Source organism: Oncorhynchus masou, chromosome 21 (genome assembly GCF_036934945.1).
Source record: "Oncorhynchus masou masou isolate Uvic2021 chromosome 21, UVic_Omas_1.1, whole genome shotgun sequence".
NCBI lineage: Eukaryota > Metazoa > Chordata > Actinopteri > Salmoniformes > Salmonidae > Oncorhynchus > Oncorhynchus masou.
In genome coordinates, this window is record NC_088232.1 from 42,623,804 (window position 1) to 42,648,779 (window position 24,976).

The following is a 24,976-nucleotide window of genomic DNA, read 5'->3' on the forward strand; positions in this document are numbered from 1 at the left end:
TGGACAGACAGGGGTAGGCAGACAGACAGACAGAGGGTCCTGTGGTGTGTAGGGTCCTGTGAGTGTGTAGGGTCAGAGAGTGTGTAGGGTCAGACAGTGTGTAGGGTAGGAGTGTGTAGAAACCTGTGAGTGTCCTGTGTGTGTAGGTTACTGTGAGTGTGTAGAAACCTGGTCCTGTGAGTGTGTAGGGTCCTGTGAGTGTGTAGGGTCCTGTGTGTGTGTAGGGTCCTGGGAGTGTGTAGGGTCATGTGTGTGTGTGTAGGGTCCTGTGTGTGTGTAGGGTCTTGTGAGTGTGTAGGGTCCTGTGAGTGAGTAGGGTCTTGTGAGTGTGTAGGGTCCTGTGAGTGAGTAGAAACCTGTGAGTGTGTAGGGTCCTGTGAGTGTGTAGGGTCCTGTGAGTGTGTAGGGTGTGAGTGTGTAGGGTCCTGTGAGTGTGTAGGGTCCTGTGAGTGTGTAGGGTCCTGTGAGTGTGTAGGGTCCTGTGTGTGTGTAGGGTCCTGTGTGTGTGTAGGGTCCTGTGAGTGTGTAGGGTCCTGTGTGTGAGTAGGGTCATGTGAGTGTGTAGGGTCCTGTGTGTGTGTAGGGTCCTGTGTGTGTAGTGTGGGAGTGTGTAGGGTCCTGTGTGTGTGTAGGGTCCTGTGAGTGTGTAGGGTCCTGTGAGTGAGTAGAAACCTGTGAGTGTGTAGGGTCCTGTGAGTGTGTAGGGTCCTGTGTGTGTGTAGGGTCCTGTGTGTGTGTAGGGTCCTGTGTGTGTGTAGGGTCCTGGGAGTGTGTAGATAGATGCGTGTGAGTGTGTGTATGTCCATCTGTCTGTGTTAGTGTGCCTGGGCGTGTGTGTGTCATTGTGTGTTACCTGTAAAAGGTTGTACTCCCAAGTCTCTAGCCTGTGTCTCTCGGCCCATGTACACCAGTACAGAGTCGTTGCCACGGCAATAGAAGATGCTGTCGGTTGCCGGGCAGCCGTCCAGATTGATCATAGCAGAGCGGCGGGTGGAGGCAGACAGACTAACGGCAGAAACATCCGGTACACCAATGGAACCGGTAACGGGACCACTCCGAACTGTTACACCCCTCACACACCCTCCCAGACCTACCCAGGAGAGGAGAGATGGAGGGGTAAGACGGGGGAGGTAGAGGTGAGATAGGTGTGTGTGTGTGAGTTCTCACCATGTCTGTGACTGTGGCTAACCAGAGCTTCATGGTTTAGTTCAGGAGGCACTCCTCCCAGGTAGAGGGGTGAGTCCACCCCCAACTCCCCCCCTGCCACCCCCCTCAGCTGTTCTGACCAATCATTCATGGAGGCTGAGATGACGTCTCCCTGTTTGACCAATGAGAGTTGGTTCCAGCCCCCGTCGCAGTAGCTAAGCCCCGCCCACATGTTCAGCTCAGTCATGTGATCATGCCAGGATAGAACCAATGACAGCATTCCTCCTTCCAACTCAGCCTGGGACAGAGAAGAAAGGTTAGTGTGTGTGTGTGTGTGTGTGTGTGTGTGTGTGTGTGTGTGTGTGTGTGTGTGTGTGCGTGTGCGTGTGCGTGTGTGTGCGTACTCACCAGTATATAATCGGAGGTGTGTGTGTTGTAGGAAAACAGCAGCAGAGCGTTGAGTTGGTCAGTCCTGAACTCAAAGGTGATGTCAAAGTCTTCTCCTCCATTGAACACCTCTGGACTCAGCTCTAGGAACCCTAACACAGGACACACACACAATTATTATCCACAATACAACATAACGGTAACAAGTCTCCTGATTCTTACTGTCTTCATACTGTTATACTGTATTTTTAACAAACCTCACTGGCCAGTTACAAGGATATTAGAGGTTATCAAGATTTCACAAAAATTACTTTATTTTCATTTTCTTCTTCAAACCAGGAAGTCACTCGAAAGTGAGGCCTTTTAGTTCTAAACTGTCTTTGTTGCTACCTTGTCCCAAGAAGTGGGCCCCCTCCTCTGTGTGGGCGGGGCATCCTTCCCAGCTCTCATAGGCCACAACCCTCTCTGTGGCTCTGGACCAATCCAGAGGCTGCCACACCTCAGAGGGGCTGTCAATCATCTTCACCTGCACATCTCTAAGGCAACCAGAGAACCCCTGTTGTACCAGCTGAGCATCACCTGGAGAGAGAGAGAGAGAGAAAAAAAAGAGAAAGAGAGAGAGAAAGAGAGAGACAGGGAGGAGAGAGAGAAAAAATGTTTTCTTAATGCAATATTTCACTAGCAACAAACCAACTATTTTAGATTGTGAGTGTACCTACCTGAGTCTTGTCTGAGTAGAGTGAAGTCCTCTGGTAGCCCCCCGATGAACAACCCTGTGTTTTCCCCAATAATGATACTGCCGCTGGAAGCAGATGCATTACCTTGAGGGAGGGAGGGAGAGAGGGAGAGAGAGGGAGAGGAGAGAGAGGGAGAGAGAGGGAGAGAGAGAGAGGGGGAGAGAGAGAGAGGGGGGAGAGAGAGAGGGGAGGAGAGAGAGAGAGAGAGAGAGAGAGAGAGAGAGAGAGAGGAGGGAGGGAGGGAGGGAGGGAGGGAGGGGGAGGGAGGGAGGAGGGGAGGGAGGGAGGGAGAAGAGGTATGGACAGAGGCATATCATTAACTGCATACATATTCTCTTGTGGTATATGAGGCTACATAGCCATGTTATGTACAATGGTAATTTAGCTCCACTGTAGAACACATAATCAGAGAGACAAACAGAGAGAGAACAACACACACAGACTCAGTTTACTGGGTTCCTGCGGTGAGTAGAGGAAAGGTAGAGGAGGAGGAGCGGAGAGGAAGTGGAGGATCGGAGAGGAAGAGGAGTTGGGTGGAAGAGGAGGAGGAGCGGAGAGGAAGAGGAGGAGAAAAAGAGAGGAAAAGGAGGAGCAGAGAGAAGGAGTGGAAAGGAAAAGGAGGAGTGGAGAGGAAGAGGAGGAGGAGCAGAGAGGAAGAGGAGGAAAAAAAGAGAGGAAAGGAGGAGAAGCAGAGAGGAAGAGAAGGAGCGGAAAAGGAGGAGCGGAGAGGAGGAGAAGCAGAGAGGAAGAGGGGGAGGAGGAAAAAAAAGGAGGAGTGAAGAGGAAAAGGAGTGGAGAGGAAAAGGAGGAGTGGAGAGGAAGGGGAGGAGGAGCAGAGAGGAAGAGGGGGAGGAAGAGGAGGAATGAAGAGGAAAAGGAGTGGAGAGGAAAAGGAGGAGTGGAGAGGAAGAGGAGGAGGAGCAGAGAGGAAGAGGAGGAAAAAAAGAGAGGAAAGGAGGAGAAGCAGAGAGGAAGAGGGGGTGGAGGGAAAAAAAGGAGGAGTGGAGAGGAAAAGGAGTGGAGAGGAAAAGGAGGAGTGGAGAGGAAAAGGGGTGGAGGAGCGAAGAGGAAAAAGGAGGATTAGCAGAGAGAAAGAGGAACGGAGAGGAGGAGGAGGAGGAGAGGAAGAGGAGGAGGAGGATCGGAAGAGGATGTGCGGAGAGGAAAAGGAGGTGCGGAGAGGAAGAGGAGGAGGAGCGGAGAGGAGGAGAAGCAGAGAAGAAGAGGAGGAGGAGTGGAGAGGAAAAGGAGGAGCGGAGAGGAAGAGGAGGAGGAGCGGAGAGGAGGAGAAGCAGAGAAGAAGAGGAGGAGGAGTGGAGAGGAAAAGGAGGAGCGGAGAGGAAGAGGGGGAGGAGGAGCTAAGATGAAGAGGAGGAGGAGCAGAGAGAAAGAGGAGCGGAGAGGAGGAGAAGCAGAGAGGAAGAGGAGGAGGAGGAGAGGCGGAGGAGGAGGAGCGGAAGAGGATGAGCGGAAGAGGAAGAGGGGGAGGATGAGCTAAAATGAAGAGGAGGAGGAGCAGAGAGGAAGAGGAGTGGGAACAGAGAGGAAGAGGAGCAGAGAGGAAGAGGGGGAGCGATGAGGAGGAAGAGGAGGATGAGCAGAGAGGAGGAGCGGAGAGGAAGAGGAGGAGCGGAGAGGAGGAGCGAAGAGGAACAGGAGCAGAGAGGAAGAGGAAGAGGAGGAGCAGAAGAGGAAGAGGAGGAGTGGAGGAAGAGGATAAGCAGAGAGGAGGAACGAAGAGGAAAAGGAGGAGCGGGGAGGAAGAGTAGGAGCAGAGAGGAAGAGGGGGAGGAGCAGAGAGGAAGAGGGGGAGCGGAGAGGAAGAGGAGGAGCCGAGAGGAAGAGCAGAGCAAGAGTATTCTAATGATTCTTATCACACAGACGGTGACTCAGATTAACCTGGATAATACCTCAATAGAACACAGAGCCTGGGCTTAACACACACAGTGAATATGATTATCCTAACCACAGTGAGTGTTACCTTGGTATTGATCATCCACAATGATCGTTCCCACGGCCTGTTTCCTGGTTGCCATGACGCTGTGCCACTGGCCATCGTTGTAGCTCCTCCCCCCATCACCCTCCACTCCCACTCCCACTGCCCAGCCCTGGGAGAGGAGACAGAGGTCACATACACACCTACACCTGGCCGTGTGTGTGTGTGTGTTTGTCTGTGTCTGTATATATGTGTGTGTGTGTGATTTCTTCTGAAGTATGCATGACATCATCAGTATCGGCACTTAGCAGGAGAGATGGGCACTCTGCAGAGAGAGAGGTGACACACACACATACACACCCACAACAAAGCGGTGCATCTCTGCTGTGTGATGAAGATTTAATGATGAGATCAATATATGTATAAATGCCAAGGTATATCAGCCTCCTGACACCTTTACTACCCAGCAGACAGCACACGTCTACTTAACAACACCCACCACAACAGGGCAGGACAGGGGGAGGACGGGACAAACTCTCTCTCCCCCTCGCTCTCTCTCCGCCTCCTCCCTCTGTCTCTCTGTCTCCTTCTCTCAATTTTCAATTCAATTCAATATACATTATTGTTTTCATGTTTTGTATGTATGCTGCTTCAACTAATGTGGATAATACATCTGTTTAAGACTGGAGTTGATATTTTACCCTGTCCAAATACAGTGTCTTTTCTAATATCTCTCTTTATCCATCCCTCCTTTCACTCTGTTTCCTTCTGTCCCTCGCTCCTTTCCTCCCTCCATTCATGACTTGCCTAGTTAAATAACGGCTAAATAAAAAATACAAATAAATAAATAAAACATTCAGGAGGTTTCATTAAGGTCCTGTGAGATCAGAGGGAACTATTCTGTCATCCTCCCAAAAAGTGACTTCAGTCTCTCTGTCCACCTGCTGGACTGCTTGGCTGGGTCTAGGGATCACTTTCATTATCTATAGGGCCAAACTACAGTGGCTGGGTCTAGGGATCATTTTCATTATCTATAGGGCCAAACTACAGTGGCTGGGTCTAGGGATCACTTTCATTATCTATAGGGCCAAACTACAGTGGCTGGGTCTAGGGATCACTTACATTATCTATAGGGCCAAACTACAGTGGCTGGGTCTAGGGATCACTTACATTATCTATAGGGCCAAACTACAGTGGCTGGGTCTAGGGATCACTTTCATTATCTATAGGGCCAAACTACAGTGGCTGGGTCTAGGGATCACTTACATTATCTATAGGGCCAAACTACAGTGGCTGGGTCTAGGGATCACTTTCATTATCTATAGGGCCAAACTACAGTGGCTGGGTCTAGGGATCACTTTCATTATCTATAGGGCCAAACTACAGAGTGTGTGTGTGTGTGTGTGGCCTTTTATACACTAAACACTAGTATTGTAACTATATCAGATTTTTGACTTTGATACCGATACAAGGCTTAGTATCATGACTCTCCATACCGAAAGGGTAGGAAACAACATCTCCACCCTGCTGATCCTCAACACTGGGGCCCCACAAGGGTGGATTCTCCTGTTCACCCATGACTGCGTGGCCATGCACGCCTCCAACTCAATCATCAAGTTTTCAGACGAAACAACAGTAGTTGGCTTGATTACCAACAACGACGAGACAGCCTACAGGGAGGAGGTGAGGGCTCTCAGTGTGTTGTCAGGAAAACAACCTCTCTCTCAATGTCAGCAAAACAAAGGAGATGACAGAGGGACCAGCTCCCTATCCACATAGACGGGACAGTAGTAGAGAAGGTGGAAAGTTTTAAGTTCCTCAGCGTACACATCACGGACCTACTGAAATGGTCCAGTCACACACACAACGTGGTGAAGAAGGCGCAACAACCTCAGGAGGCTGAAGAAATATGGCTTGTCACCAAAAGCACTCACAAACTTCTACAAATGCACAATCGAGAGCCGCCTGGTACGGCATCTGCTTCGCCCATAACCGTAAGGCTCTCCAGAGGGTTGTGCGGTCTGCACAACGCATCACCGGGGGAAAACTACCTGCCCTCCAGGACACCTACAGCACCCGTCACAGGAAGGCCAAAAAGATCATCAAGGACAAAAACCACCCGAGCCACTGCCTGTTCACCCGCTACCATCCTGAAGGCGAGGTTAGTACAGATGCATCAAAGCTGGTACCGAGAGACTGAAAAACACCTATCTCAAGGCCATTAGACTGTTAAACAGTCATCACTAACATTGAGTGGCTGCTGCCAGCATACTGACTCAACTCCAGCCACTTTAATAATGGAAATATTGATGTAATACAGTGGGGCAAAAAAGCATTTAGTCAGCCAACAATTGTGCAAGTTCTCCCCCTTAAAAAGATGAGAGAGGCCTGTAATTTTCATCATAGGTACAACTATGACAGACAAAATGACAACAACAAAAAATCCAGAAAATCACACTGTAGGATTTTTTATGAATTTATTTGCAAATTATGGTGGACAATAAGTATTTGGTCACCTACAAACAAGCAAGATTTCTGGCTCTCACAGACCTGTAACAACTTCTTTAAGAGGCTCCTCTGTCCTCCACTCGTTACCTGTATTAATGGCACCTGTTTGAACTTGTTAGCAGTATAAAAGACACCTGTCCACAACCTCAAACAGTCACACTCCAAACTCCACTATGGCCAAGACCAAAGAGCTGCCAAAGGACACCAGAAACAAAATTGTAGACCTGCACCATGCTGGGAAGACTGAATCTGCAATAGGTAAGCAGCTTGGTTTGAAGAAATCAACTTTGGGAGCAATTATTAGGAAATGGAAGACATACAAGACCACTGATAATCTCCCTCGATCTGGGTCTCCACGCAAGATCTCACCCCGTGGGGTCAAAATGATCACAAGAACGGCGAGCAAAAATCCCAGAACCACACGGGGGGACCTAGTGAATGACCTGCAGAGAGCTGGGACCAAAGTAACAAAGTCTACCATCAGTAACACACTACGCCGCCAGGGACTCAAATCCTGCAGTGCCAGACGTGTCCCCGTGCTTAAGCCAGTACATGTCCAGGCCCGTCTGAAGTTTGCTAGAGAGCATTTGGATGATCCAGAAGAAGATTGGGAGAATGTCATATGGTCAGATGAAACCAAAATATAACTTTTTGGTAAAAACTCAACACGTCGTGTTTGGAGGACAAAGAATGCTGAGTTGCATCCAAAGAACACCATACCTACTGTGAAGCATGGGGGTGGAAACATCATGCTTTGGGGCTGTTTTTCTGCAAAGGGACCTGGACGACTGATTCGTGTAAAGGAAAGAATGAATGGGGCCATGTATCGTGAGATTTTGAGTGAAAACCTCCTTCCATCAGCAAGGGCATTAAAGATGAAATGTGGCTGGGTCTTTCAGCATGACAATGATCCCAAACACACCGCCCGGGCAACGAAGGAGTGGCTTCGTAAGAAGCATTTCAAGGTCCTGGAGTGGCCTAGCCAGTCTCCAGATCTCAACCCCATGGAAAATCTTTGGAGGGAGTTGAAAGTCCGTGTTGCCCAGCAACAGCCTCAAAACATCACTGCTCTAGAGGAAATCTGCATGGAGGAATGGGCCAAAATACCAGCAACAGTGTGTGAAAACCTTGTGAAGACTTACAGAAAACGTTTGACCTCTGTCATTGCCAACAAAGAGTATATAACAAAGTATTGAGATAAACTTTTGTTATAGACCAAATACTTATTTTCCACCACAATTTGCAAATAAATTCATTAAAAATCCTACAATGTGATTTTCTGGATTTTTTTCTCTCATTTTGTCTGTCGTAGTTGAAGAGTACGTATCTATGATGAAAATTACAGGCCTCTCTCATCTTTTTAAGTGGGAGAACTTGCACAATTGGTGGCTGTCTAAATACTTTTTTGCCCCAATGTAAATGTATCACTAGCCACTTTAAACAATGTCACTTTATATAATGTTTACATACCCTACATTACTCATCTCATATGTATATACTGTAATCTATATCATCTATTGCATCTTGCCTATGCCGTTCGGCCATCACTCATCTATATATTTATATGTACAAATTCGTATTAATTCCTTTACACATGTGTGTGTATTAGGTAGTTGTTGTGAAATTGTTATTAATTGTTAGATATTACTGTATGGTCAGGAACTAGAAGCACAAGCAGTTAGCTACCCTCACATTAACATCTGCTGACCATGTCTATGTGACCATTAACATCTGCTGACCATGTGTATGTGACCATTAACATCTGCTGACCATGTGTATGTGACCATTAACATCTGCTGACCATGTGTATGTGACCATTAACATCTGCTGACCATGTGTATGTGACCATTAACATCTGCTGACCATGTGTATGTGACCATTAACATCTGCTCACCATGTGTATGGGACCATTAACATCTGATTTGAAACACTACTTAATACCAAATGATATTCGATATTCAAAAATAAAACACTGCATTAAATAACAGAAGAACATCTTCAATTTTCCTGTGATGCCCTCCCAGGCCCACTCATGGCTGTGCCCCTGCCCAATCATGTGAAATCCATAGATCAGGGCCTAATGAATTTATTTGAATTGACTGATTTCCTTACAAGAACTCAGTAAAATCGTTGCATGTTGGGTTTATATTTTTGTTCAGTATAATTGTATTTATTAAATTAATAGTTTAGTTCCAGAACAACATAAAAACACTTTGAAGCTAATTTCTGAAGCTTCTATATTGAAATACACGGCATAGAAATACAATGGATTTTACACAGCATACTCTGATTCCCAGAGGGCATTTCACTTCCCAGGGTAAACTGCTATGCCCAGGACTGCTGGCCGGCTAGTGGTTACTGCTAGCAAGCCCAGACAAACGTGATGTAGTTGAAATATATTGCTATCAAGTTATGAGTGCATAAGACATTATTTTTGGGTTGTGTAATGATATTCTAATACTCACATGCATGTCATGCTGAATATATGTTCATGTCAATGTCACTCAAAAACAATTCAAATTTAGTAGAATAGCGACAACGTTTCAATGCAAATGTCATATGTAAAATAGTTTGTCATTTTGGAACTAAACCTCCCATGCACTGCGCTGCTTTGTAACACATTTTGCTTAGTTGTTTTGGTGGGCTGTTCCTCATCATCTGTAATCAAAGTATTCCCACACTTTGCTTCTGTAGACAGCTTTCGTCAACAAGCTGCGTGTGTTGAGGATGTTTTAGTTAGAAAAGAAGAAGGAGTCATGCTGTCTGCATTTTTCTCTCTCCTCAAAAGTGGTTTGCGCCGTGTCAGCTCCATAAGCAAGTAGCCTGGCTAGCTTCGATTCAGACAAATTACTAGACACTCGACCCTCTCAATCTGTGTATGACGTGAGACACATTTAACAGAAGTACTGAAGCGTTTTTCATGTTCTAGTATGGAAGAAGAAGTTTCGTTATGCCGTGCAGAAGTACTAAACACTCCTTCTAGAACCGATGAATCCACCTCTGCCTTCTCTGGAATAGTAGAGAAAGGGGTTAGAGGTGTGTGTGTGTGTGAGCCCCACCACCCCCTCACTCTTTAATAAAGTGTATTTGGGAGTGAAAGCTGATGGAGATAGCTATGCCCACTTCCGGTTGCAAGATAAAGAGCACTTATCCAAAGTGCTGCCCCACACATAAGGCTGCCTTTAGGGGAGTCAGCCCTGGCAACCTTATTGGGGTTGAACCCAATCTCTTACTGTATAGAGAACACAGGGGGGATTACCACACATACAAACAAATACACACACACACAACACACACACACACACACACACACACACACACACACACACACACACACACACACACACACACACACACACACACACACACAGTAAAACTATCTGGTGGAATGTGCATTATGGCTGGCAAGTGAAAATTTGTCTGGAAAATGTTTTGTCTTGAAGACAGGGTTAATTTTCTTTAACTCTAGTGTTCCATTTGCATTTGTGGGGGCACAACAATAAACAAACCAAAACAAGCATCACACAGTTCTTCTCCCTAAATGACCTTTGCCCTCGGTTTTCACTCACTCAGCTGTGATCCGACTGCTCCCTCTACACACGCGAGTGCGAACACCATCTCCTGTTATGCCTACCTGAAAGACATGCCTATAAAACATATCTAACTGATGGCACAGTTCCTTCAAATGCAATCGCAAAAACCATCAAGCGCTATGATGCCACTGACTCTCATGAGGACCGTCACAGGAAAGGAAGACCCAGAGTTACCTCTGCTGCAGAGGATACGTTAATTAGAGTTCACTGCACCTCAGATTGCAGCCCAAATAAATACAGTAACAGACACCTCACAACATCAACTGTTCAGAGGAGACTTTGTGAATCAGGCCTTCATGATTGAATTGCTGTAAGAAACCACTACTAAACACCACCAATAAGAAGAAGACTTGCTTGGGCCAAGAAAGATGAGCAATTTGGGGCCAAATGTGAGATTTTTGGTTCCATTTTTGGATGATCTCTGCATGTGTGGTTCCAACAGTGAAGCATGGAGGAGGAAGTGTGATGGTGTGGGGTGCTGTGCTGGTGTCACTGTCTGTGATTTATTTCGAATTCAAGGCACACTTAACCAACCTGGCTACCACAGTCCCACTATTGCTGCAGAATGCTATCATTTGTTTTTCAACAGGACAATGACCCAACACACCTCCACACTGTGTAAGGGCAATAAGACCACGAAGGAGAGGGATGGAGTGCTGCATCAGATGACCTGGCCTCCACAAACACCGGACCTCAAACCAATTTAGATGGTTTGGGATGAGCTGGACCGGCCAACAAGTGCTCAGCATATGTGGGAAATCCTTCAAGACTGTTGGAAAAGCATTCCAGGTGAAGCTGGTTGAGAGAATGCCAAGAGTGTGCAAGAGTGTGCAAAGGTGTCATCAAGGCAAAGGGTGGCTACTTTTTTAGTTACTACATAATTCCATATGTTATTTCATAGTTGTGATGTCTTCAATGTAGAAAATAGTACAAATATATGAAACCCGTTGAATGAGTAGGTGTGTCCAAACTTTTGATATCTGTAATGGTTATGTAATAAATTGGGCACTGTTGTGCAATGTTGGCATATAGATAAATGCACACATATTTTCCAGTGTCGAGTCTTGTGTTTACATTTACATTACAGTAAACACACTCAAACATAAATTACGATTGTCAACAATCCCAGCCTAAATCATATATAGCTGGGGGCAGGGGTGTGTCATATTCCACACAGATTCCCAGTGCTCCCTAACCAGGGTTTAAAAAGACAACAGTAACTCGAGAGGAGAGGAGAGGCATGGTTAGTGACAGCTCTAACACTACAGTAGCTAAACATCCCTCTATGAGATTATGTTTCATAAAATGCTAATTAATTCCATCATTAGAAAGTGTGTGTGTGTGTGGTGGTGGGGGGAGCATACCAGTTTCCTGTGTCACGCCAAATTAGGTCCCCCGTGGTGGTAATCCCATTAGGCCTGTTGAATTGGCTAATGGGGGAACTAATGGGGGAGCTATCTGGGGACATTAATCGACTGCGACACCACTTCTAGTGTTAATCACCGAACTAGCCTAACTAAATGTGTTTGGAAAGGCTGCTGCGTAGCTGGAGAAGGAAGAGGTCCTTACTGCGTGTGTGTGTGTGTGTGTTTGCATATTCTTGTGTGTGTGTGAGTGTGTGTGTGAGGGTGATTATTGTGGAGGAGAGATAGTTGGTGGTCTGACGGACACTCGCGTGAAATCATCTGCCAGCGCCGCTTTCATCATAAGAGCAATTGAGTCGAGTGTGTGTGTGTCTGTAGCCTAATGAGCTGGCGATTGGTATGCATGTGCCATGACTGCAGGGAAGGAGTTCATTGGAGGCTGATACACTTTGAAAGTTTCTCTTGAATGAAGAAACTAAGGGGAGGTTGCCGATAGGATTTATCAGATGAAGAAGTCACAATGTTCCCCTCAACGGTAGGATTTATCAGATGAAGAAGTCACAATGTTCCCCTCAACGATAGGATTTATCAGATGAAGAAGTCACAATGTTCCCCTCAACGATAGGATTTATCAGATGAAGAAGTCACAATGTTCCCCTCAACGATAGGATTTATCAGATGAAGAAGTCACAATGTTCCCCTCAACGGAACACAATGTGGGTTTAATAAGTCACAGGAATATGAAAATCATCAGTGACTCAACTGGAAACCTGGAATTCAGACAGGAAATCTCTTTTTACTTTCCTCAGTAATCCGTTTTTTTCCCTCTTACTAAAACATCTAGTATCAGACAACAGTTTTTGGGATAAACTTATTTTTTTATACACAAATAATAGACTGGCTATCTATTCTATAGTGTCACACCCAGAAGAAACACCTGAAATGTGAAGGTTGAGGGCACTTTAATCTGGCTATGTTTGTAGTTTACCTGTGGGTCGAACCGGAAGGACGGACATGTTTGGAGTTTACCTGTGGGTCGACTCGGGAAGGGCGGACATGTTTGGAGTTTACCTGTGGCTCGACTCGGAAGGGCGGACATGTTTGTAGTTTACCTGTGGGTCGACCCGGGAGGGCGGACATGTTTGTAGTTTATTACCTGTGGGTCAAACAGGAAGTAGGGGCGTCCATTGCGGATCTGCAGAGCCAGGTACTCCTCTTGGTTTCCAGGAGACACAGCACAGAGGAGCAGGCCGTCTGATGCTCGCGTTCTGAAACTCAACCGGAGCCCTGGAGGAGGGGGGCGGAGAGAGAGGAAAAAAGGAGGAGAAGAAGAGATGTATATATTAGAGCGTGTGAAATCCTTCATTAGGAGATCAAAGGTGATCTGTGCCTGTGTTGAAGGGTTTAGAGTGTGTCCCAGTGGACTCCTCACACACTCCTCTCTACATCCCGCCACAATCCACCTATGTGCATGTGTGTGTGTGTGTGTGTGTGTAATGTATGTATGTGTACGTCTCCTAAACCCACTTCCCCTGAGCCCCCATGTACGGCCTCAAATTAGGAAAAAGCATCCTGCTTTGATGCCCCCAGATGGGTATTCATGTCTCCATTTGAGTGTGTGTGTGTGTGTGCGTGTGTGTTCAATCCAATGTCTCCATTAGGACTCCAGGGGAGCGCTGGATGCTCAGGCTAAACACATCTCCTCTGGTCTAATCTCTGACTGGTCTCTGTGTGTTAATCTGATAATCTGTACTTAATCTGGGGAGGTAGTGCTGGAGCTCTCTAAGGCACGTCTAACTGCCTCTAACCTGACAGGAGACTCCCGGAAGACAACTCTATCGCTTACTATCTCTCGCCTTCCCTCCGACTCCATCCCTTTATCCCTGCTTTAGATCCTAAACTCGGATACAGGGATAGAGAGACACAGGGATAGAGGGATCGAGGGAACACCCTCGGAATTCTGAGCTCGGCCTCTTTGGGAAAGTCGTCAATGTGGGAATTTCAAAGGAATTGGGAGAACGATTACGAGTGGCGTTAAACACAATGTGATGGATTCAGAAACTTCTGAAACAGAAATACAACTGAAAAAGAATGAACAAATCCTAAAGACTAACATAATAATAAAGTACTATCAATGAATAAAGTACTAACTTATATTAAAAGAGGTTAGCATGCAGTAACCATAAAGTGCTGAATTGAAACAAATAAAAATACTGTATGTAAACTCACATCCCAGTTAACACGCGTGACATCCATCTGTGATCTTGTCATCAGTGACACGAGAGGGGCCATGACAGATATGTGACATACAGTTAGCCCACTTCAACCTCTCTCTCTTCATTTCCCTTTATCTGCTTCCTCCCATCTCTGTCTCTCCTTCCACCCATCTCTCTCTCTCTCCTTCCACCCATCTCTCTCTCCTTCCACCCATCTCTCTCTCTCCTTCCGCCCATTTCTTTATCTCCTTCCACCCATCTGTCTCTCCTTCCACCCATCTCTCTCTCTCCTTCCGCCCATTTCTTTCTTTCCTTCCACCCATCTCTCATTTTCTCTCTCTCCTTCCGCCCATTTCTCTTTCTTTCTGCCCATCTCTCATTCTCTCTCTCTCTCCTTCCGCCAATCTATCTCTCTCTCTCTTCTGCCCTTCTCTCTCTCTTCTGCCCATCTCTCTCTCTCTTCTGCCCATCTCTCTCTCTCTCTTCTGCCCATCTCTCATTCTCTCTCTCTCTCCTTCTGCCCATCTCTCTCTCTCTCTTTTGCCCATCTCTCTCTCTCTCTTCTGCCCATCTCTCTCTCTCTCTTCTGCCCATCTCTCTCTCTCTCTCTCCTTCCGCCCATTTCTCTCTTTCCTTCTGCCATCTCTCATTCTCTCTCTCTCTCTCCTTCCGCCAATCTCTCTCTCTCTCCTTCCGCCCATCTCTCTCTCCTTCCGCCCATCTCTCTCGCCTTCTGCCCATCTCTCTCTCTCTCTCTCCCCATCTCTCTCTATCCTTCCGCCAATCTCTCTCTCTCTCTCTCTCCTTTTGCCCATCTATCTCTTTCCTTCCACCCATATCTCTCTCTGTCCTTCCACCAATATCTCTCTCTCCTTCTGCCAATCTCTCTCTCTCATTCTGCCCATCTCTCTGTCTCCTTCCGCCTTCTGCCCATCTCTCTCTCTCTCTCCTTCTGCCAATCTCTCTCTCTCCTTCTGCCAATCTCTCTCTCTCCTTCTGCCAATCTCTCTCTCTCTCTCCTTCCGCCCATCTCTCTCTCTCTCCTTCCGCCCATCTCTCTATCTCTCCTTCTGCCCATCTCTCTGTCTCTCACTTTCCAGAGAGGATGTTGACACTCCCTATATAAACCTCCATAGAGAAGAGTACTTCTGGTTCACAGTGGAGGATTATTCACAGATTGAGTGGGGAGGTGGTGTCTTTTTGTGGGGAGGAGGATCTTTGTTTTGTATTTGTTCCTGACTGGCAGGGCAGTTCTCTGTCCTGGGTGGGTGATATACAGGGCTAGGCTTGGGGCTGACTATTGACCTATACGTTGGAGGGCCTAGGTTCAGCCTAGTGAACAGGCAGCGGGACTGTTTAGCTAATTACTTGTTGGTGCAGGCGAAGATGGCAGTATGGAAAAACAGGATGCATTTGTGCCTTAAATTGGCTCAAAGAATATAGTTAAAAATATCTCTCTCTGACATTAGGAGCAGAAATGATGAGGTCTCAGTATAAGAGCATTACATCAGAGCGATAGTGTTTGTAGTCTTGATAGATGGGACACATCAGAGCCCCTTGCGGAAGACGATACAGTACCTGACAGATAGGTGATGCTAACTTAGCCTGTTTTAACCTGGTGACGCTAGAGTAGTCAATCTGGGAATACCCTCTCTCTCTCTATCCCTTCACCACCTTCTCCATCTCTCTTTGACTATACAATCTTTTACAGCAGGTTTAAATCAGGGTCACACAGAGGGATTCTCGGTAGTCTTAAAGAAATCTACTTCGAAACAAAAGTATACACCTCACACACATGCTTTTGGGCTTAACAAAAAGAAGACACCTGTACCATGTCAGAGTTCTGTTGTTTAAGTTTTATTATTTATGAAAAATATGAATAATATTCCACCCATGAGGTCAAAGATGGCTCTTTTGGTCATTGACTGCAGGAAAGGGCTACCTTAGCTTCCGCTAACTCTAATGTAGGTAGAGCAGTCCACTAGGGAACAGACCTACCACTACTGAAGACACTGGCAGTAGGGACATAGACATGTCTTAGACAGACACTCATATGGACTCATGGAGACTCACTGTCCTTGGCGCAGACATGCAAACATCCTTAGAGTGTTGTGACGGTGATTGACTTGAAGGAAATCCTCCTTCAACAGAAATAGTTGTTGTTGTTAGTCACAACCCACACAATGAAATGCCATTTACTGAAACAAGCAATGCTGTGAGTTGGTGTGACTGCAGTTTAGCTGTAGACTCTTGTGCGGATGTTGTTTTGAGTACTGTAAGGCTGTTGATACTATTGTTTGTGTGTACATGCGTGTGCGTGTGCATTTATTCAAGGTATTGATGGATATTAGTAATAAAGACACAGCTTTATTTTAGAAGCTATGTAAGTTGGCTGTTGGCGTGCCTGTTTGTTCATAGATGTTTATGAAAGCTGTGTGCTCAGCAGTCTCTCCTCTCTCCCAGTTGTGCTCAGCTCTTTCTGATGACAGCTTGCTACTTCAGGTTCAACACACTTCACATGGTCATCCAGCCCAGTCCATCCATCCTCTCTCTTCCTCCAGGAGAGGGAAGAGGCACCATAAAGACTAGGCTAACTACTCAGCTCTCTGCAGGCAGGACCAGCTCTCTGCAGGCGGGACCAGCTCTCTGCAGGCGGGACCAGCTCTCTGCAGGCGGGACCAGCTCTCTGCAGGCGGGACCAGCTCTCTGCAGGCGGGACCAGGGGGCTCTGTGGAAACCCCAGCAGGAGTACCTCAGCAATAGGGAGACCCCAGGGGAGACCATACTGTCCATTCACTCTCGAGTAGGATCCACCAGACTGTAGAGACATGTTGGACCACTCAGTCAGCAGTCTGTTCTGGCCGCTCAGTGATGTGCTGTACCAGGGGCTCTTAGGAGCGCTCAGCTGGGATAGCCCAGAGTGAGAGAGAGAGAGAGAGACTGCCCTAGGAGACCAGAGCGACTTACTTGACCACTCAGTGACGGAGGCAGCTGACCACTCTCTAGCTGGGACACCTTGAGGGGTGAGGCCCCATGAAACCTGCATCCGGTTTTACGTAAGGGGTTATACTTAAGGGGTGTTATTCAACCGCTCTGCACTGTTCCTAACCTGACACTGTCACGTTCGTCGTATGAAGGCGCAGCGTGGTATGCGTACATTCTTCTTTATTTAATGGAATGAACACTGAACAAACTAGCAAAACAACACAACGAACCGTGAAGCTAATATGAATAGTGCAGACAGGCAACTAAACATAGAACGAGATCCCACAAACACCAAAGGGAAATGGCTACGTAAATATGATCCCCAATCAGAGACAACGATAAACAGCTGCCTCTGATTGGGAACCATATCAAGCCACCATAAACATACAAAACCCTAGACAATACAAAAACTAGCGTATCCACCCGAGTCACACCCTGACCTAACCAAAATATAAAGAAAACAGAGATATCTCAGGTCAAGGGCGTGACAGACACTCTTAAGGGATCTGAGTCATGTACAGTTTATGTGTGTGTAAAGTTCATCATACACAGTACACACACACACACACACATACACACAAACACACACACACACACACACACACACACACACACACACATACACACAAACACACACACACACACACACTCACAGGCAGGCACCAACGCACATGCTTGGAGGCAGACATGCCTGTTGTAAATGTTGTAGACTCAACATTCCGAGATAAAGGCTATATGGATATAGGACGGACTAATGTGGAGGTTGTTTAAACAAGGATCTATAGATATCATAACTGGTATCTATTACATGTACAGTGTATTATAATCAGAACAGTGAGAGATTAAAAAGAACTTGCCACAATTTGCAACACAATCCTAGAGTCAAACCCTTTCCAATGCCTCATACACAAAACAAACATATTGTCTCAGCAGAATCCATCCTCTTTTTCCCTGGTCTTTATTCCCTGGTCTTTTGTTGAGCACTATTCTATTTGTCATGACGCCAAACAAACAGGGTCTGGCTGGTGTAATCTAGTCAGAACATCCCGCGGATCACTCCAGTCATGTTAGCGTGGCGCTAGCATTAATCAGCCCAGTCGTATTAATGAGAGAGCGGCTAGCGCTAATTACCGCCATAGATTCTGCAGCAGCCCATTAAATATACAAATGACAGAGCTAAAGAGCCCAGCCTCTCCTGATTAATCTTTAAATGGAGAAAAACTAATGATGTCTGTAAAGTTTTCCCTCCACTTTGCCTCCGTGCCGACGCCGCACGGCAATCAATCAAATTAATTAAGGAAAATCATTTGTATCATTTAACATTTCTTCCGCACGCTACGATAGAGTGTGTAGCGTCAGGATACATTATTCCTTTCTCTTTTTGGTTTCTTATCTACACACCGTTTTTGATTTAGTTCATTTCAGTGCAGTTCAAATCTTTGGGATTTGTCTGGTTTAAAAACAGATTCCAATCACATTCATATTCATGCTAAGGCAAAGGTCTAGTTTTTTTAATGTATAAAAAACATCTCTAAATGGATGAATCCATTAAGGAAACCTGCACTCATCTCTCAGGCATTGATTTCATAGTGAAAAGGCTTCCTTGATTGGAGCCCAGATTTAGCATAAAGCATATTGACCTCTCAAAGACAAGTGGCATACATCCACTCGACTCCATGTTCCCTGAAAACGCAAGAATGCACAAACTAAATGAACAAATGATGGAAACATGAAAACATCACATTATTAATATTCTAAAATATATTCTAAATAGTGCATTACGTTAATGGGAAGAGAGGATGATGAGTGATTGAAAGCCCATCAGGCTGCAGTAAAGCATTGACGAGTTCCACCGCCTGATCAATTTGCCATACAGACGGTGCGTTTCGAATCCTTTTTTGATTTGTTTTGTTTGGTGTTGCGTGCGCCTCCGCAGATATAATTGGATGTAGGGTATGAGGGGTATGATGTAGGGTATGAGGGTATGATGTAGGGTATGAGGGGTATGATGTAGGGTATGAGGGGTATGATGTAGGGTATGAGGGGTATGAGGGGTATGATGTAGGGTATGAGGGGTATGATGTAGGGTATAAGGGGTATGTAGGGTATGTAGGGGTATGATGGGGTATGAGGGGATATGATGTAGGGTATGAGGGGTATGATGTAGGGTATGAGGGGTATGAGGGGTATGATGTAGGGTATGAGGGGTATGATGTAGGGTATGAGGGGTATGATGTAGGGTATGAGGGGTATGATGTAGGGTATGAGGGGTATGAGGGGTATGATGTAGGGTATGAGGGGTATGATGTAGGGTATGAGGGGTATGATGTAGGGTATGAGGGGTATGATGTAGGGTATGAGGGGTATGATGTAGGGTATGAGGGGTATGATGTAGGGTATGAGGGGTATGATGTAGGGTATGAGGGGTATGAGGGGTATGATGTAGGGTATGAGGGGTATGATGTAGGGTATGAGGGGTATGATGTAGGGTATGAGGGGTATGATGTAGGGTATGAGGGGTATGATGTAGGGTATGAGGGGTATGATGTAGGGTATGAGGGGTATGAGGTAGGGTATGAGGGGTATGATGTAGGGTATGAGGGGTATGATGAGGGGTATGATGTAGGGTATGAGGGGTATGATGTAGGGTATGAGGGGTATGATGTAGGGTATGAGGGGTATGATGTAGGGTATGAGGTTAATATTGAATGTGGAAAGGGGTGGTTATGGCGAAAACACTTAGATGATAGTGAATACATCCTGTGTATACCAATGATTTGATCCACTAACCTCTATCTACATCTCAGGTCTTTGTCATAGCCTGTAAACGCTCAGCACTGCTTTAAAGAAGCCTTTCCACACACCAAGATCATCAAGAAGAATTTTTAGACGTAGATTTTCTGGAGACTTTTGTTCTTCCAATAAAACAAAACACACAAAGACCTAATACACACTGAGCGCAAGGAAGCGATGGCTGTGTGGAGAGAGCGATCTCAAACAGAGCTAATCTGGGAGTGTGTGAGGTGATTGTTCTGGTTTGTGCCTCTTCATTAGGGTGGGTGTGTGTGTATGCACTTGTATGTGTATGGGTTTGTGTTTTTGCGCGCGTGTGCTTATGTGTGTATGTGTGTGTAATGGCGTGGGGCCCAAGGACGAGACTCCTTTTCTGACTGTGGCCATTGATCAATTAACGGCAGCAGGACTGAAGCCTGGTCCTGATTTATAAAGATTTATCCTGCGTCATAATTGAAGGAGAAAAGGGGAAATAGCTGCTAGACGTTAATAGAGTTAAGGGCAGATGGCCGTGCATCTCCACACCAGGCTCGGTCAGCAGTTTCTACCATTATTTTATGATATGATATGCAGGCTGCATAATGTCCTACACTGCAGAGGGACTAAGGAGTAACTGGTGGTCTATTCATACAAATATAGACAGATTTCTCTGATAGTTTACTGGACCTGTAGAACTAGGGAAGGGAGAGATGCTGAACGTGAGGTCTAATAGTGAACACTGTGCTGGAGACACGCACACACACAGTCTGCTAAGGTGATGCCACAGTGATGCCAGAGTGAGAGGTGACCAGTGTGCCAGATTTGACCGTGAGTAAGGATTTGGGCATTTGAGGAGAAAAGTAAAAACAACATGTTACAAATCCCTCAAACAAGGAAGGAGAAAAGAAGTAAATAATGGGAAATGAAGGCTTTTCATTTCCCCACCTGTAACATTGTGGGTGAATCAACCGGATGCTTTGGTAGCGAATCTATTTGATTAGCATAAGAGCCAATTAAAATATATATAATATAATTTAAACAAATGGCCGACTAGGGATGTTTTGGTTGGGTTTGCAGATGAAGCAGAACATGTTTTGATTTGGAGCTCAATTCTCCAATTATGTGAGTAAACACTGTTGTAATTGTCCTTTGTCTCATGTGGAAGTCATTCACTTAGCTGGGACTCTTCCACAGAAATACTGTTCCAGTCTGAACATATACAGAACAACACTAAACAAGTGATAAACTATATGTATTTTTATGTGTTTTATAATGTACCAACTATTAATTTTGCTGTGCTCTTACACAAAGATGTAGATAGTCCAATATTACTGTGTGTGTGTACAGTATGTGTGTGCATCTACAGTCGCCACGTACCTGTGAAGTCGCTGTTGACCGGTAGTGTGTCGCTGGGGAACCGGTGGTAACCGTTCCCGGGAAACATCGCCCCCCTAACGACGAGGTCACGGGGGTCAGAGAGAGAGAGGTCGGTTCGCTCCACCTGACGGAGTTCAGGTACAATGTAACAGTAGAAGTTACTCTCTGGGTTTGATGACCTAGGCTCTATAACAGCAAGACGAGGCGTGACACAAAGTGGAAGTATCACAACAGATATGTACGTACAAATATGTTTTAAAGGAATTTAAACAATAATGTCCCTCTGTAGTTGGTTATGAGAGTATCTGACAGAAAGGCGGACAGACAGACAGACCTGGTAGAGTGGTGGGGGTCCGTGGGGCTGAGAGGGGGGGTCCCAGGTCACCTCCATCAGTGTTCCATGTATTGGCCTCAACCTGGGGGGAGCAAGACCTGCTGGAGCTAGAGATGGGAGGGAGGGGAGAGAGAGTAAAGAGATAATGATTAAAGTGAAGGAGAAGAAAAGTAACTACCTTGTACAAAGCCTGCAACAAGAGGAGGGTACATGTATGCTGCTTTTAAGTACTTTCATTTGTAGATCTATGCAGAATTACAAATGCTCTTAAATGGGTGTGTTGTTCAGCTGTCTCTTAGACAAAGACTCCCTTACAGTAATTATCCATCTCAGAGAGTCTGCTCGGCTGATAACAGGTTAAACCGATAAAATAACTAAACGAGTGGAGAGATGGAGGGTTATAAAAGACAGCTGTGCATTAACATTCATCTCAGCGTCATGCATGTGCTGTGGTTTAGATGGTCCCACGTATGAGCTGGAGGAGTGAATTAAGTGATATGTTCCGTGTTTTTTCTTTACTATAGAATCGGCAAGTAGGACAGTGTCTCCAGAATTTGGTTCAGTGGCTGGTCGCATTTAAACATCTTCAGTGATTTCTCCCTTTACTTATCAGCAGTATTCACCCCCCTTGGGTTTTTAAACATTGTGTTGCATTAAAGTGGGATTTAAATTAATTTAATTGTGGGGTTTTTGCTCATTGATCTATACAAAATACTCCATAATATTAAAGTATTTTTTAAATTTAATTAACTCAAATGTTGTTGCAAAAGTATTAATCTCTTTTCATTAACAAGCCTAAATTAGAAAGTGTTGAATTTCAAGCACAGATTAAAATACAAAAACCAGCTTTTCGAAAGCCTCATAAAGAATGGCAGTGATTGGTAGATGGGTAACAATAACAAATCAGACAGTGATTATCTCTTTAAGCATGGTCAAGTTAATACTGATGCTGTGGATGATGTATTTAACCACACAGACACATCAAAGATACAGTCAGTCGTCCTTCTGAACTGAGCTGCAGGACAGGAATGAAACTGCTCAGGAGTGTCACCATGAGGCCAATGGTGACTTTAAAACAGAGTTCATTATTTGTGAAGGGAAAAAACTAAGGATGGATCAACAAGATTGTAGTTACTCCACAATAATAACCAACATGACAGAATGAAAAGTAGAATACAAATATAAAAAATACAAATATTCCAAAACATGCATCTAGTATGCAACAAGGCACTAAAGTAATACTGCAACAAAAAACATGGAGAAGGAATAAATGTTTTGGCCTAAATGCTAAGCCTTATATTTGGGGCAAATCCCACACAGCACAGCACTGAGTAACTGCCTCCTTATGATCAAGCATGGTGGTGGCTGCATCATGTTATGGGTATGCTTGACATCGGCAAAGATTGGGGAGTTTTTCAGGATAAAAAGAAACGGGATGGAGCCAAGCACAGGCACAGGCATTTTCCTAGAGGAAAACCTTTTTTCAGTCTGCTTTACACCAGACACTGGGAGATGAATTCAACTTTCAGCAGGACAATAACCTACAACACAAAGCCAAATCTACACTTGAGTTGCTTACCAAGAAGACAGTGAATGTTTCCGAGCGGCCAAGTTAAAGTTTTGACTTAAATCTGCGTGAAAATCTATGTCAAGACTTGAAAATGGCTGCCTAGCCAAGATCCTCAAAACCTTTAGGGCTTCAGAGCTTTAGGGCTGTCCCCGACTAAAAAAAAGTTATCCTGTTCTTTCGACCAATCGATTGGTCGAAATGTTGAAACTTATTTTTCCATATATACAGTAGACAGACAGTGTAAAAAACACTTAATGAATAAGTGTACCTGAGAGTCTGTTCAAAGCCTTTATTACACCACACTAAAAACAGTTGCATGCATTTATTTATTGTTTAGGCTAATTATTCAAAGCTTCCTTTTGTTATTTAATTAAAAAACTAAAATGCTTGATAGCATTTCAAAGCATTCATGTCTTTTAGGCTGTGTGATGGCATGAACGAATGATTAATTGATACAGTAGCCTATATATTGAAATATAGGCCTAAGTAAGTTACGGTATGAAAACTAAAGAAGAGTCACTTCTAGGCCTCCAGCTCGATGGTTATACAAGGATACTATACAAAGACCACAAATGACAATATGACTTACTGTTATGATCATCATCATTATAATAGTAACAGTAAGAAGGAGATCGAGAAAAGGGAGGCTATAAGAGCGAGAGCTCCGTGAATATTATGAGGACAAACTGGTGTTAGATTACAATATCATTGTTCTGCCTGAGCAGTGTAAACAACACTAAATCATTTAGAAGTAATACCAGTCTGTTCTAACAATGATTTTTTTGTAAAGCCTTTATTACAAACACTCAAACAGGCAACATAAGAAAGATCGGTCTTATTTCTGTAGATATACGTATATGGATGATTTATAAAGCCAGGTACATTGAACAGTTATGATATTGATTATAGACCTAATTAAGTTGGGGTTTCCTCTCTCCTAACTTTTCTTAGACAATTAAACTAAGGTAAGGCATGTTTCCTCGTTCCTGCTGCCGCCTCCGCCACATTGTTCTCAATCCCAATATACTGGTTAACTTTGCTATAATGCACAAAGCAACATAGGGACGGCAGTGTAGCCTAGTGGTTAGAGCGTTGGACTAGTAACCGGAAGGTTGAGAGTTCAAACCCCCGAGCTGACAAGGTACAAATCTGTCATTCTGCCCCTGAACAGGCAGTTAACCCACTGTTCCCAGGCCGTCATTGAAAATAAGAATTTGTTCTTAACTGACTTGCCTGGTTAAATAAAGGTAAAATAAAAAGGGAAATTCTACGGTGAACTGTCCGCGGTTCTGATTGTGTTTCAGAACCGCGGACAGCGACCTTATCCAACGAGGGAGAAAGCGCATTTCTTATAATATTAGATTTATTAGTGTTGCACCATTTGTTTTTACATAATTGAACCATATACAATTTCAGTATCTAGTGTCTTGTGATGGACTGTGCCCTACCCGTGGCCTCCGCAATGGATTAGTCCACTCAGATAGGCGTGAATCACACAGGTGTCTTGTGATAGACTGTGCCCTCCCCGTGGCCTCCGCGATGGATTAGTCCACTCAGACAGGCGTGAATCACACAGGTGTCTTGTGATAGACTGTGCCCTCCTCGTGGCCTCTGCAATGGATTAGTCCACTCAGACAGGCGTGAATCACACAGGTGTCTTGTGATAGACTGTGCCCTCCCCGTGGCCTCCGCAATGGATTAGTCCACTCAGATAGGCGTGAATCACACAGGTGTCTTGTGATGGACTGTGCCCTCCTCGTGGCCCGTGGCCTCCGTCATGGATTAGTCCACTCAGACAGGCGTGAATCACACAGGTGTCTTGTGATGGACTGTGCCCTACCCGTGGCCTCCGCCATGGATTAATCCACTCAGATAGGCGTGAATCACACAGGTGTCTTGTGATGGACTGTGCCCTCCCCTTGGCCTCCGCAATGGATTAGTCCACGAAGACAGGGGTGAATCACACAGGTGTCTTGAGCATGTGTGTGTGCCTGTGTGTGCATGTGTGTGCATGTGTGTGTGTATGTTTGTTTGTGTGTGTGTGTGCGCGT

The 24,976-nt window shown here is 45.3% G+C and overlaps 1 protein-coding gene across 1 annotated transcript in view; it reads right to left on the minus strand.

Moving 5' to 3' along the window:
- LOC135507509 (usherin-like) overlaps nucleotides 1–24,976 on the minus strand; it is a 474,271-nt gene that overhangs the window by 294,757 nt on the left and 154,538 nt on the right. The window contains 9 exon segments of the mRNA XM_064927019.1: nucleotides 854–1,090; nucleotides 1,168–1,444; nucleotides 1,555–1,685; nucleotides 1,924–2,112; nucleotides 2,253–2,354; nucleotides 4,252–4,378; nucleotides 12,828–12,958; nucleotides 21,022–21,145; nucleotides 21,356–21,462. Coding sequence (XP_064783091.1) covers nucleotides 854–1,090; nucleotides 1,168–1,444; nucleotides 1,555–1,685; nucleotides 1,924–2,112; nucleotides 2,253–2,354; nucleotides 4,252–4,378; nucleotides 12,828–12,958; nucleotides 21,022–21,145; nucleotides 21,356–21,462 — 1,425 coding nt within the window.